Source organism: Candoia aspera, chromosome 1, assembly GCF_035149785.1.
Source record: "Candoia aspera isolate rCanAsp1 chromosome 1, rCanAsp1.hap2, whole genome shotgun sequence".
Taxonomy (NCBI): Eukaryota; Metazoa; Chordata; class Lepidosauria; order Squamata; family Boidae; genus Candoia; species Candoia aspera.
Window position 1 is genome coordinate 232,015,281 of NC_086153.1, and position 14,542 is coordinate 232,029,822.

The following is a 14,542-nucleotide window of genomic DNA, read 5'->3' on the forward strand; positions in this document are numbered from 1 at the left end:
TGAATGGTTTAGAAATCCCAACTAGCAGCCCCAAGTGGTAGAAACACATGATACAAGATGTCACAAAATAGCACTGTTTATGGGATTGAAGGCTTACTCAGGGTTTATACAGATAATATTTCACTGATTGGTCACATGGCATCTGGACTTATTTGATGGAATGGTGATTTTAGGGTTAATTTGAAGAACCCATTTGCTTTGAACATTTCCAAGGCTAATAGATAAGACTGGAGCTCTTCCCGGGTGGATCCATCATTAGCCAGGGGCAAGCAGAGAAAGGCAGCAAGTCTCCCCCAAACTGGACAAGGAAGGGAGGAGGAAGTGGTCAGGTGTGCATGCAATGGGGACAGATAGATAACAGGCTAGCTCATATTTCTCCCCAGCTACAGCAAAAGTGCCTACCTTTTGGGAGTGTTTATTCACAAGGGTGTGAATAATTATTGTTTGCCAATAATCATGTACCTCTTTCTTTTAATCATGTATAAAAGTTGTGTTGATTTGCAAGCTCAGTGCGCCTATGGAGCTAAAGTCATGGGTGCCCTTTCTTCTGCAGAATAAAGCTATAAAAGAGATTTCTGCCTTACATGTTAATTGGCAAAGCATGCCAGGTTTTAAAGAACCCAGAGCTCCTGGGACAATGTATTGATCAAAATGGAACATTAGTTTCTTTGAGGAGCAGTAAGAATGTTGCCTATGAGACTGATCTGTCTTCTGTGGAGCTTGTTTTATATATGGAAGTCCACATTTCATGTTACAGGTGGCATTTTGATAAGCATGCCCTAATGTTTTTGCTTGCAGTAGATACTAACTGTATCTTCTCCCTTCTTGTTATCACTTTCAGAACAGAAATGCTAAAATTGTAAAGTTCTGACACAGTTGACTCAATAAAATTCTGACTCATGCATCCAGATGAAGTGCAGATTTCAGATTTATTGATGATGTGTACAGATGTTAAGCAAAAAGCCACGACTGAAAAATGTTCTCACACAGCTACCTGATAAAAGACACACAGGCACGTCAAAACCTCCTCCATACTCCCCCCCCTTTTCCCTTAACAGTCCAGCATTCCACTCCTGGCTGGCTGGTATGGCCTTGGATGTCTTCTCACTCTCAACAACCCACCCCCCCACAATCCGGAGCTTGAGATTTGTTGCTTCAATGGCAGAGAACACAATCAACAGATCTAACAACTCTTTGATTGTAGGTTCTGACAAAAATGGGTAAGAGATTGAAAATATATGCTTGAAAATCAGTTGTCTAAAAATGGAACAAATAGTAGGGCCTATTGAGACCCAGTATTTAGATTTGTTAACTGTAAAAAAAAGGAAGGAAAAAGAAAAAAAGTTCAGTCTCCACTAAAATTAGTGTTATTAACTGCATGTATTGTTGTTTTCCTTGAGTCTTAGGGCCAATGTATATGTTTTTGCACTATACGTTTGTATTTTGGCCTTTTCCTAAAGTGAGAACTTTATTCACCTCTGCTTTTTGCAGAATCATAAATCTTCCCCTGTAGAGCTGGAGAAAATATAAATGAGAGAGCTTTGAAGGCAACCTATTAGTTGATTCACTTCAAAGAAATGTTGAGTCAAAGAAAATGAAAATAGATTTTTCTTTTATCACGACATTTGACTCTCACCCCTCTTTCTCAGTTGTTTGCACTGCTAAGTCTGCTCTTCCTTCTGTACCTAAGCAAAGGCAACATCCCTTAACCATAGCTGCCTCTGGCTCTTACAGAGACTGTTTCCTGAGACAGCTGAATCTATCAAGCAAGGGCATCAAACTAGTTATTATTTAATCTGTTGAATAATTTTGCCCTGTTACTGCCATGGAATGAACATGTACTGTAGGATTTTCTAGCTCAGCTACCAAATAACTGGAACAGTGTTTGGTTTTAGGCAGAGTAATTTGGGAGAGGGGCAGGCAGGGCCCGATCTTTAGGCAAAGTGGGCGAGCTATCAGGCTTCTTACGATGGTGGGGGGATTAGAACTAGATGCCTTGCAGGCAGGGGTTCAAGGGCGCAGCTTTCTAATAAGCATGCTTATTGCAAGTACTAAGGAAGCCATTGAGAAGAAATCTGACCAGGGTCATGTAGTACACAAGGCCTATTTATAACAGTAGGTTAATTTCATGTGCTTATTTCTCCTGCCCAGGAGGCACAACTGGGGTGGGGGGGCTTATCCTCTTGAGTGGGAGGAGCCTTGTTCTTGTTCTGAGACATCTGGTCTGAGGCGGTTTGCTTCTGGCCAGAGCTAGACCTCACTTTGCCTTGAGGACAGATGACATTTGTTGCTCTGACTTCAATGGCAAAATGCACAACTACCCATCTATGTAGTTGCCTTAGTCCTGATCGGTGAGAAGTATCGTGAAAGACCTGGGCCCCAGATCTCTGCACTGGCTTTCCTTTCTTCTTTCTCTCAAGTTCTGCTGGCTAAACGCAGGAGAGAAGGACAGCATGAATCCCTTTTAAAGTTTCCATATTAGACAGCAACGTACTAAAACATTCCATTTATGTTCATGATTATGTTCAGTTACATTAAACATTTTTCCCTTTCTTGTTGTCAGATTTTCTATTTTTTGATACCTCAAAGGTTTATATAGACACAGATTTTTAAGCTACAGGTATAGCACTGTCTTAGACACAGACCCCAGACTGAGTATGCTATAGATCTGGGCAGTTGCAGAGGAGCGGCCTAGTATATGGAAAGTGACAGGAAACAACCGGCAGGGAAAGAATACACATTGTTAGAGTTCAGGGCATTGGGGTGGGATCAGGGAGCCCCAAAGTGAAGCCCCCACTTGACATGGAATTCACTGGGTATTTTGAGCCATTTTCTCTCAGTCCAATGAGGGTGAGGTGGAAATTAGGGTCAAGGAAGCAACAAAGAACTAAAGCCCTTTCATCAGGCAATTGTCTATTGCAAGTAAGCTATCTGTTGCAAGTGTGGAATGTGGGGAAGAGCCTAACGGGCAGATAAGAAACAGGAATGTTTGTGTATTCTGTAGCAGCTAAGTGAGAAAAGATAAGGATGGGAAGGAAGCTCAGCAGCTTCCCCCGGGCTTGTTTCACATGGCTTGCTTTTAAAGTTGTATCATATATTCTGGAGTTGACACTTAGTTTAGGCTGTATAATCATTAGGGGGGGGGTATAAAAGAAGTAGGACCCCGAACCTTCGGGGTTCAGAATTTGAAGCTTGAGCTTGTCTGAACCTGTGCACAATAAACTCTTTTCCTGGATGAAGACCCGAGTGTCCTAGTCTTCATTTCTACAACAATTTTGGCGACCCAGATGGGACAGCTCGAGGGCGATTTTTCGCTGGAATGGGAGGAACCCCAAGGCACGGAGCCGCCGCCTGGAGTCGACGCCTAGGCGCCACGGGAGAGTTCTCCTGAAGGTCTCAACCAAGTTGACGGTTCGATCCCTGGGATACCTCCTCCTGATTCCAAGGACCCTTCATGACAAGGAAAAGAGAAGTCCGAATGGAGAGCCGGCCGGCGTGGTGCGAATGACGGGCTGAGTGAACGTGGAACCAAGATAACTGAGGCGAGTATATACTTAAACTAAGGGGTACCTATCCCGCTTGAGGATAGAAGAGGGGGCCCGGACACCCCCCTGGACTTGGGCCGGCATGCCTAATGAAGTCCATGTAGGTTGTGTGGGTGGTTAAACAGTCGCAGTTCCTGTTGGTGGCCGTTGAGAGTCCGGTGCCACAGGTCGGCTGTAGTGTGTAAGGAACCCAAGGAGGGCACACTAGGAGAAACAGATAGGGCCGGCGTGCCTAATGAAGTCTATGTAGGTTGTGTGGGTGGTTAAACAGTCGCAGTTCCTGTTGGTGGCCATTGAGAGTCCGGTGCCACAGGTCGGCTGTAGTGTGTGAGGAACCCAGGGAGGACACCCTAGGAGAAAGAGATAGGTCCGAGAAACCCTTTTCACGCAAATACCATCATCCCTAGTCTTTAAAGAAAGCCAGCGATTGCTGGGAGACTGGACGGGAAGTTAGTGGTCTTTAAAGAGAGCCAGCGTCTGCTGGGAGACCAGTTCCAAAGGGCGGTGAAGTTTGCGGAGGAAAGGGGGGTGACTAGATTGCCCCGAACCTAAGGTATAGAAGAAAATGGGGGGAGGAAACAGCACCGACACCCCACTAAAGTGTATGGTGAGAAACTTTTCTGATGCCTTTGGTGGAGATTATGGAGATCCCCCGGCTGACCCAGACACTCTGAAGATTTTTTGTAGAAATGAGTGGCCTACCCTCGGGGTCGGCTGGCCGGAAGAAGGGACATTCAACTCTAATGTTATTAGTAAAGTCCATCAGAAAATGACCGAAGATGGACATTGGGATCAGTTTCAGTACATAGATCAGTGGCGATTCGCTGTAAAGCGGAGACCCGCGTGGCTGGTCCAATGTGTAACCAAGTGCACTCGAATTTGTGTAATGAAAAAGAAGCAAGGGAATAAAACTAAGCCCCCAATCCTAGCCCAGCCTGAAGATGAAGTTCTACGGGGAAATCCACCCCCCTATGCCCCCATACAAGGAGAACCTCAACCTACAAGCAGCCAGCAGCCCCTAAGGGGGGACAGGGGTGCAAAGCCAAAAACTCAAATAAAGGAAACGGTTAAGGCTGAGGGATCAAGTACTGAGGATGAAAACCCATCTCAAATTGATCCGGTAGCCATGAGAACGCGATCGCGATCCCGTCAGCCGTCTGAGCCCCAGCTGATGGCCCCCTTGAGGCAAGTTCAAGAAAGGGGAGCAAATGATCAGGGAGAACCAGTCCTTAATTCCATTTTTCAATATACTCCCTTTACAACTACCGATATCCTAAATTGGAAGCAACATTATGGACCGTTTTCTGAAAAGCCCCGTGAAGTTTGTGAGCTTTTAGATACCATAATGCTGACCCACTTGCCATCGTGGGAGGATATCCAGCAACTGTTGGGAACTTTGCTGACTCCAGAGGACAGGGAGAAGTGGAAAGCCGAAAGGGATAAGATCTTGAGGGAAATGTACCCCCAAGACGCCCAAGCCAGAACCGAGAAGACAGCTGAAGTGAACCCTCAATGGGACCCTAATAATCCCTTGCACCAAACTGCCCTGCATGAGTATCGTAACTTGACACTGCGGGCCTTACATGCTGCTGGAAAACCACCAGTTAATTTTGCAAAACCAGCTATGGTGATTCAAGGGCCCCAGGAAAGCCCAGAGGCGTTTTTGAGTAGGCTCGTTAGTGCATATGAACAATATGCTCAGTTAAATATAAGAGATCCGGACCATCGAATGATGCTGAATGAAAAATTTATTGCCCAAAGTGCCCCTGACATCAAACGGAAACTGCAGAGGTTGGAGGGAGCATTGGGGAAAAATACCAGTGAGTTGATGGAGGTAGCTAAGAAGGTGTATGTGAATAGAGACAGGGTAGAGGAAGGAAAGGAGGAGGGAAGAATGAAGAAGCAGGCAGCTTTGCTGGCTGTAGCCGTGGGACACGTAAGGTTAGGATCTAACCAGTGTGCCGTTTGTAAGGAAGAAGGGCACTGGAAAAGTGAATGTCCTAGGCGTTGTGATGAAAGATGAGAGATGGGATATTCTAGAGGGAGGGGTATGCAAGGGTGGCGAGGGAGCCGGGGTGAGAGAGGAAGGATGAGCAGAGGAAGAAGGGACAGGCTGAGCCCTGGAAGAACCGACCCAGAGGTCATAGGGCTGGCTGACAAAGATTGGACCTACTGACGGCGACCAGGTGACAGGGTCCCACCCCCCAGCCGACGGTCACTGTCAGGGTGGGAAAAACCCCTATGAAATTCTTAATCGATACGGGGGCCGGAGCCTCGGTGGTAAATACTCAAATGACAACTGTAGGCAAAAGAGCCATGACTGTGCAGGGAGTGGGGGGAGAAGTCGGACAACGCCCATTTCTAAATCCAATACGCTGTGAAGTGGGAGGAAAGAATATAATTCCTGAGTTTTTGTACATACCTGAGTGCCCGTTGCTCCTTATGGGTAGAGATATGTTAACTAAGTTGAGCGCAGTAATTAGTTTTTCCCCGCATGGGTCAACCCTCCAATTGGCCCATGATCCAGAAAAAGCCTGGAGGCTTATGTGTCTAAGTGAAAAGCAGCTAGTTGACAAATGGCAGGAATTCCAGGTCTCAGGGTTGTGGGCTGAAGATAACCCCCCTGGGTTAGCCCAGTACCAGGCACCACTAATAATCCCAACGAAGTGGAACCATCAGCTGGTATGGGTCCGACAGCGGTATTATACCCGAGAAGCTGTTCAATCAATCCAGGCTTTGATCGCTAAGTACCTAAAAGCAGGGATTTTGGTCCCGACAACCTCATCTTGGAATACAGCAATCTTACCTGTTCGAAATCCTGATGGGTCATATCGCCCAGTGCAAGATTTGAGACCTGTCAATGAGGCCACAGAGACAATCCACCCGGTAGTCCCGAATCCGTACACCCTATTAAGTACCATACCTGCCTCCGCAGCATACTTCTCAGTGGTTGACTTGAAGGATGCGTTTTTCACAATCCCAATACACACCAAGAGCCAACCCCTTTTTGCCTTTGAATGGGAAGACCCAGCATCAGGGAGGAGGAGACAATACACATGGACCCGGTTGCCCTAGGGCTTCAAGAATTCACCCACCCTCTTTGGGGCCACGCTGGGAGAAGACCTTAAATACTTTCATCCGGTACAGCGTGATGATGTCCTGCTCCAATATGTTGATGACGTGTTGGTAACTGGAAGGATGGAGGGGGATTGCTGGGAAAACACCCGCAGGCTACTGGAGTTACTGGTGGATGCCGGCTACCGAGCCTCAAAGAAAAAGGCTCAATTAGTACAGCGGGAGGTTAAGTATTTAGGCTACCATCTAGCCGAAGGAAAACGCACCCTTGGACGGGAAAGAAAGGAAGTGGTGGCCAGGAGTCCTGAACCCACAAACAGGCGGGAACTGCGGGGATTCTTAGGGCTAGTGGGGTATTGTCGTTTGTGGATCCCCAATTTTGCAATAATAACAGCCCCACTATACCAATCTACCCGAGGAAGTGACCAGGACCCCTTTGTTTGGGAAAATCCACAGCAGGAAGCCTTTCAGGCAATAAAAACTGCTCTGCTGGATGCCCCCGCGTTAGGGCTGCCTGATCTGGAAAAACCATTTTTCCTATTTGTAGACACTAGGAAAAACATCGCCTTAGGAGTCCTAACCCAACAGATTGCCTCGTGGCACCGTCCAGTGGCTTACCTATCCAAACAGTTGGATGAGCCGGCCAAAGGGTGGCCACAGTGCATGAAAGTGGTAGCCGCCATAGCCCTACTAGCTAAAGTGGCATCTAAACTCACTTTTGCTGCTGACCTCATCATCCGGATGCCCCACGCGGTCCGGACTATGCTGGAAAATAAGGGACACCTCTGGCTCAGTAATCAAAGGCTGTACCAATACCAAGCTACGCTAATTGATAACCCGCACCTCCATTTGGAAGTGTCTGAGAATTTGAACCCTGCTACCCTGCTTCCTCTTCCTGGAGACTGCGTTAATCATGATTGTCTGCAACTACTAGAGGCCCAATATTCGTGTCGCCCAGATTTGAAGGACACTCCGCTTAGAGAAGCAAAATACAACTGGTACACAGATGGCTCGAGCTTTGTGACGGAGGGGCAAAGGGTCGCAGGATATGCAGTAGTGGACCAGGTGCAGGTTGTGGAGGCGGGACCCTTGCCGGCCGGGACAAGTGCCCAGGTAGCCGAGCTGTGGGCTCTAAAACAAGGTTTACAGTTAGCTGAGGGAGAAACTGTGAACATATGGACAGATAGCAAATATGCCTACCTAACCATCCATGTACACGCAGCAATTTATAAGGAGTGAGGGTTCACCGATTCGCTAGGCAAATGGATCCAACATGGACACATTATCAAAGAACTCATTGGGGCTGCCCAGTTGCCTGCCAAGGTGGCGGTGATGTATTGCAGAGGACACCAAAAAGGCATGGACCCAGTAGCAGTAGGAAATCGCCTGGCAGATCAAGAAGCCCGCAAAGCCGCAACTAAGGAGGGACCCACCCCAGATGTCTCAATCCACTTAGCTCTGGGATATCCGGTCGACCCCTTGAAATATGACCCAGTATATACCCAAACTGAAAGTGCCAAGGCACAAAAAGACCTACGCTGTACATCCCAGAATGGGTGGTATATCCTGCCAGATGGGCGAGTATATGTCCCATAATCTATCAGTTGGACTCTAGTTAAAGATACTCACCTTCAATCTCACATGGGGAAAACAGCACTTGCTCAGTTCATCTTAAAGGAATGTTATATTGACAACATACATGCGTACACCGCTCGGGCCACCCAGCAGTGCTCCGTTTGTGCTCAAGTCAACCCTAGGCAAGGGCCAACTCTGCCGCAAGGAGAGCAGCCCATTGGGTATATACCCATGGACTCTATCACCATGGACTTCACCAATCTCCCTAAAGCAGGGGCATATAGGGCTCTGTTGGTATTGGTTGACTCCTATTCAGGCTGGCCAGAGGTTCCGGTTAGGACTAAGCAAGCTAAAGAAGTAATAAGGATTCTGTTAAAGCATATAATTCCCCATTTTGGGGTACCCTCCACTATAGCCTCAGATAATGGACCCGAATTTACAAATAAAATAAGCCAGGGGGTCAGCCAGCTCTTAGATATTAATTGGAAGTTGCATTGCTCCTTTCACCCGCAATCGGCAGGACGAGTGGAACGAATGAACCGAACAATCAAGACCCAACTCACTAAAGTGTGTATGGAAACCAAACTCAGATAGCCCAATGTTCTTCCTATGGTGCTATTTAATATTTGGGTCACTCCACACAGGAGAACTGGACTCTCCCCCTATGAGCTGATGTTTGGCAGACCCCCGGTGGTCCTGAAAAAAGAGCTCATGGGATACCCAAATTTGACTCATAAGGTTGCTGTAGGGAACCACGAATTGATCCAGCAAATACAAGTTCTCAATAGAACAGTGAACTGCCTCCATCAGTACATGATTGAACAGCTCCCTCCGCCATTGAATACTAAACGCCATGAGTTTCAGCCAGGAGATCAGGTGTGGGTTAAACATTGGAAATACACTAACTTGACCCCCCAGTGGAAGGGCCCCCACACTGTCATTATGTCCTCTCCTCTTGCAGTCAAAGTACGCAGAGGGAAAAGTTGGATATACTGGACCCGTTTAAAGAGGGCGGCGTCCAAGGCTCAAGGGAAGTGGCACGTATGCCCAACAGCCGATCCTCTTCGGATTAAACTCTTTAAGAACTCACCACCAGGAACCGGGGGAGTTTTACTACATCCCACTGCTGGGTCACCCCCAGAAGCTGACCCTCTACGCACTGGAGAAGATGTGGATAATTGTCACTCTGGTGACTCGGGGGGGGGGAATGAGGGGAATTAAGGGGAACACCTTTTGCATTTCAAATTTTGGTAGATGGGAGATGTGGAAAATAGGGATTGATTATTCTTATAATGTGGGCCATCCTGGTCCTAAATGTCCTGAAAGGAAACATATCTCAATTCAACCCCAACAGTGGGTGCAGGGGTGGCATCCCTGTTGGAACCCCCTGCTGTTTGACAATGTGGTAACAGCGCAGTGTAGAGGAAACCTAAGAGTGGGAGAATCAAGTATAATATGTAATCATGTGGGAGGGATACTTCGAAAAGGGATGTGTGCAGAAAATCTTTGGGCTGAAGCACAGAGAAACACACCGTTAAATCCTAACCTTCAGCTAGATTGCGGAAAACTCCTCATGTCCCAGGGGGCAGCAACGACAGTGCGTGACTTAAAAGAAGGGTGGAAGGGAACATGCTGGGTCACTCTCAGAATGGACAAACCCCCCAGGTATTGGGAAATTGATTTGGCTAGAGCCAAAGCCCCTGGCATGCGGCGCCAGAGGAGAAGCCTGAACATGTGTTTGAATTGCACCCACACCACAAGTCTCGGTAACAAGGTGGAGAAAACTTTAGTTTACCATACCCAGAAACCTACCGAATGCCGACACACTTTACTGTCCTGTTTTCACTACCAGACTAAGTATGGGCAGTGTAGAGACAGCCAGGGACAGATCCACTGCTACAGCCCTGTGCCAAGCCCCGACCAATGGGCATTACAAATCAAAACTCATCGGTCTGATGGGGAGGCACGAGACCAGAAAATATTGGGGATGTCAGCTTGGAGTTCCCAGAAGGATGGAAAATTTAATGTAACCTTTGATGTTTGTGTAGCCGCCAATTTCTGGGCAGCTATTAGTAACTGTGGCGGAATTTGCCCTGCGCACTTCAACTTGTTAGCTCAATGGTATGTTCTAGCAAGTGTACCTTTGACACATGGTGAGGGGGAACATTAGTTCCTCCTTGGATAACAGGCATTTCTTTGCACCAGAGAATCTCCTCTATCCTCAGAGGGTCTCTCTGACATTTAGAATTTTCATTTTCCACGGTTCTCAAGAATTCAGAGAAAGTATGCAATAGAAAAAATTTCTTTCCACAGTGCAACACTCTCCACACTTGAATCTCAAACAGTAGAGACCATAGATAGGTGGAACAATTAGTCTTACTCCAATTCTTCTCTTCAGGTTAAACATCCCAAAGCAGGGTTAAAGAATCATTGTTGTTGTTGTTTATTCATTTAGTCGCTTCCGACTCTTCGTGACTTCATGGACCAGCCCACGCCAGAGCTTCCTGTCGGTGGTCAACACCCCCAGCTTCCCCAGGGACGAGTCCGTCACCTCTAGAATATCATCCATCCATCTTGCCCTTGGTCGGCCCCTCTTCCTTTTGCCTTCCACTCTCCCTAGCATCAGCATCTTCTCCAGGGTGTCCTGTCTTCTCATTATGTGGCCAAAGTATTTCAGTTTTGCCTTTAATATCATTCCCTCAAGTGAGCGGTCTGGCTTTATTTCCTGGAGGATGGACTGGTTTGATCTTCTTGCAGTCCAAGGCACTCTCAAAATTTTCCTCCAACACCACAGTTCAAAAGCATCGATCTTCCTTCGCTCAGCCTTCCTTATGGTCCAGCTCTTGCAGCCATATGTTACTGCAGGGAACACCATTGCTTTAACTATGCGGACCTTTGTTGTCAGTGTGATGTCTCTGCTCTTGACTATTTCATCGAGATTTGTCATTGCTCTTCTCCCAAGGATTAAGCGTCTTCTGATTTCCTGACTGCAGTCAGCATCTGCAGTAATCTTTGCACCTAGGAATACAAAGTCTTTCACTGCCTCTACATTTTCTCCCTCTATTTGCCAGTTATCAATCAAGCTGGTTGCCATAATCTTGTTTTTTTTGAGGTTTAGCTGCAAGCCAGCTTTCGCACTTTCGCACTTTCTTCTTTCACCTTCATCATAAGGCTCCTCATTTCCTCTTTGCTTTCAGCCATCAAAGTGGTATCATCTGCATATCTGAGATTGTTAATGTTTCTTCCAGCAATTTTAACTCCAGCCTTGGATTCCTCAAGCCCAGCATGTCGCATGATGTGTTCTGCGTACAAGTTGAATAGGTAGGGTGAGAGTATACAGCCCTGCTGTACTCCTTTCCCAATCTTAAACCAGTCCGTTGTTCCATGGTCTGTTCTTACTGTTGCTACTTGGTTGTTATACAGATTCTTCAGGAGGCAGACAAGATGACTTGGTAACCCCATACCACTAAGAACTTGCCACAATTTGTTATGGTCCACACAGTCAAAGGCTTTAGAATAGTCAATAAAACAGAAATAAATGTTTTTCTGAAACTCCCTGGCTTTTTCCATTATCCATCGAATATTGGCAATTTGGTCCTGAGTTCCTCTGCCTTTTCTAAACCCAGCTTGTACATCTGGCAATTCTCGCTCCATAAATTGCTGAAGTCTACCTTGCAGGATCTTGAGCATTACCTTTCTGGCATGTGAAATAAGTGCCACTGTTCGATAGTTAGAACATTCTTTAGTGTTTCCCTTTTTTGGTCTGGGGATATAAGTTGATTTTTTCGAATCTGATGGCCATTCTTGTGTTTTCCAAATTTGCTGGCATATAGCATGCATTACCTTGACAGCATCATCTTGCAAGATTTTGAACAGTTCAGCTGGGATGCCGTCATCTCCTGCTGCCTTGTTATTAGCAATGCTTCTTAAGGCCCATTCAACCTCACTCTTCAGGATGTCTGGCTTGAGCTCACTGACCACAGCATCAAAGCTATCCCCGATATTGTTATCCTTCCTATACAGGTCTTCTGTATATTCTTGCCACCTTTTCTTGATCTCTTCTTCTTCTGTTAGGTCCTTGCCATCTTTGTTTTTGATTATACCCATTTTTGCCTGGAATTTACCTCCAATGTTTCTAATTTTCTGGAAGAGGTCTCTTGTCCTTCCTATTCTATTGTCTTCTTCCACTTCCGCGCATTGCTCGTTTAAAAATAATTCCTTATCTCTTCTGGCTAACCTCTGGAATTTTGCATTGAATTGGGCATATCTCCCCCTATCACTGTTGCCTTTTGCTTTCCTTCTTTCTTGGGCTACTTCTAGTGTCTTAGCAGACAGCCATTTTGCCTTCTTGGTTTTCTCTTTCTTTGGGATGTATTTTGTTGCCGCCTCCTGAACGATGTTGCGAACTTCTGTCCAGAGTTCTTCCGGGACCCTATCTACTAAGTCCAGTCCCTTAAATCTATTCTACACCTCCACTGCATATTCCTTAGGGATATTAGTGAGCTCATATCTAGCTGATCTGTGGGTCTTCCCTAATCTCTTTAGTCTGATCCTAAATTGTGCAATAAGAAGTTTGTGATCTGAACTACAGTCAGCTCCAGGTCTTGTTTTTACCAACTGTATAGATGTCCACCACCTTTGGCTGCAAAGGATGTAGTCAATCTGATTTCGGTGTTGTCCGTCCGGTGAAGTCCATGTATAAAGCCGTCTCTTAGATTGTTGGAAGAGAGTGTTTGTTATGCAGAATGAATTGTCTTGGCAAAATTCTATCAGCCTATGGCCTGCTTCGTTTGGTTCTCCCAGGCCATGCTTACCTGTAATTCCAGGTGTCATTTGACTGCCCACCTTAGCATTCCAGTCTCCCGTGATGAAAATAACATCTCTTTTAGGCGTGTTGTCCAGTAGGTGCTGCAGATCCTCATAGAACTGCTCTACTTCAGCTTCTTCAGCATCTGTGGTTAGGGCGTATATTTGGATCACTGTGATGTTAGATGGCTTGCCCTGAATTCGAATTGAGATCATTCTATCGTTTTTTGGATTGTATCCAAGCATTGCTTTAGCCACTTTACTATTAATTATGAAGGCTACTCCATTTCTTCTGTGGTCCTCTTGTCCACAGTAGTAGATCTGGTGGTCATTTGATGTGAAGTGGCCCATTCCAGTCCATTTCAGTTCACTGATGCCCAAAATGTCTATCTTTAATCTTGACATCTCACCAATAACCACATCCAATTTGCCCTGGCTCATAGATCTTACATTCCAGGTTCCAATGGTGTGTTGATCCTTAGAACATCGGATTCACCGTTCGCCACCAGCACTGTCGGCTTCTAGCCGTCCTTTTGGCTTTTGTCATGCGCTGCCTCCCCCTGAATAACATTCAGACACTGGTTTGCGAATCAGGCTCTGGTTTATTGCAGGGCAGGTACAGCGTTGGTAGAAAAAAGCTGAGAGTGACAGGAGCGCGCCGGTGCGGGGTTTAAATACCCCGCGCCGGTCAGCGCCCCCTCGCTCACGGTCACGTCACCCCCCTTTGTCCCATGCGTTGCCCTGCCGGTGGGTGAGGGTTTCCGGGATCGCCCATCATCAGGTTTCCATTCTTCTGCTGATTGCTTTCAGCTGGGCGATCCCCGTTGTATTGCCGCTGATGGTTTGGGTGGCTCCGTGATTCCTTTGGCTATTGTTTGTTGGCCGTTAGTCGTTGTAGGTTGATGGCTACTTAACTTGTACCCCTTCACCTATTTCCTTGTCATTGTCATGTGTGCCATTGCGCTGATGACTTTAGCTCAACGGCACTCATGACATACTGCCCCCTTTTCGAAAAGTGTTCTCCCCCGGGTTTCTGGGTTTTCCCCGTGGAGCTGTCAAAACGCCACATTTTTTTTTTTTTTTTTCAAAGTTCCCGCCGGAGTAGTTGTCGCCCCTCCCTTTGCTCCTCCCTCTACCACGTGCCTTCCCAGGGTGTGTCCATGGTGCGCATGCTCGGGTTCTGACCTGGCGTGCGCATGCTCCAACCACACCCTGTTTGTTTGGCTCAGTTCGGCGAGGCGAGAGGCGTGGCTGGTCGGGTGCTTCTCAGCTCCAGGTAGGGCCCTTCTTTTCTTATTTAGAGTGCGTCGCCTTTGTTGTGTCTCCTGGGCGTTGCCCCCAGGTTGCCCTGTTGACTTGCTTGCCACTCCCCCGCGGCCGGGGGGCGGGGGGAGGGTGCTGGCGATCGTTTGTCACCACCCCGTGGGCCCGGGGCGGGGGGAGTGAGTCCCGGGGGGGGGAAGGTCCACCCAAGTCGCGGGCTTGGGGGGGGCCCTTTCCCTTGGGGCACGGGAGGCGGGGGGGGGCCTGCGGGGGGGGTT

The 14,542-nt window shown here is 47.2% G+C and overlaps 1 protein-coding gene across 1 annotated transcript; it reads left to right on the top strand.

The window, feature by feature from the left end:
* Positions 1-4,890: 4,890 nt before the first annotated feature.
* Positions 4,891-9,416, top strand: LOC134505961 (uncharacterized). Its single transcript, XM_063315957.1, is given in 3 exon segments — positions 4,891-5,481; positions 6,243-7,733; positions 8,298-9,416. Coding segments are annotated over 3 exon segments (3,201 nt in total).
* The last annotated feature ends 5,126 nt before the right edge of the window (positions 9,417-14,542 follow it).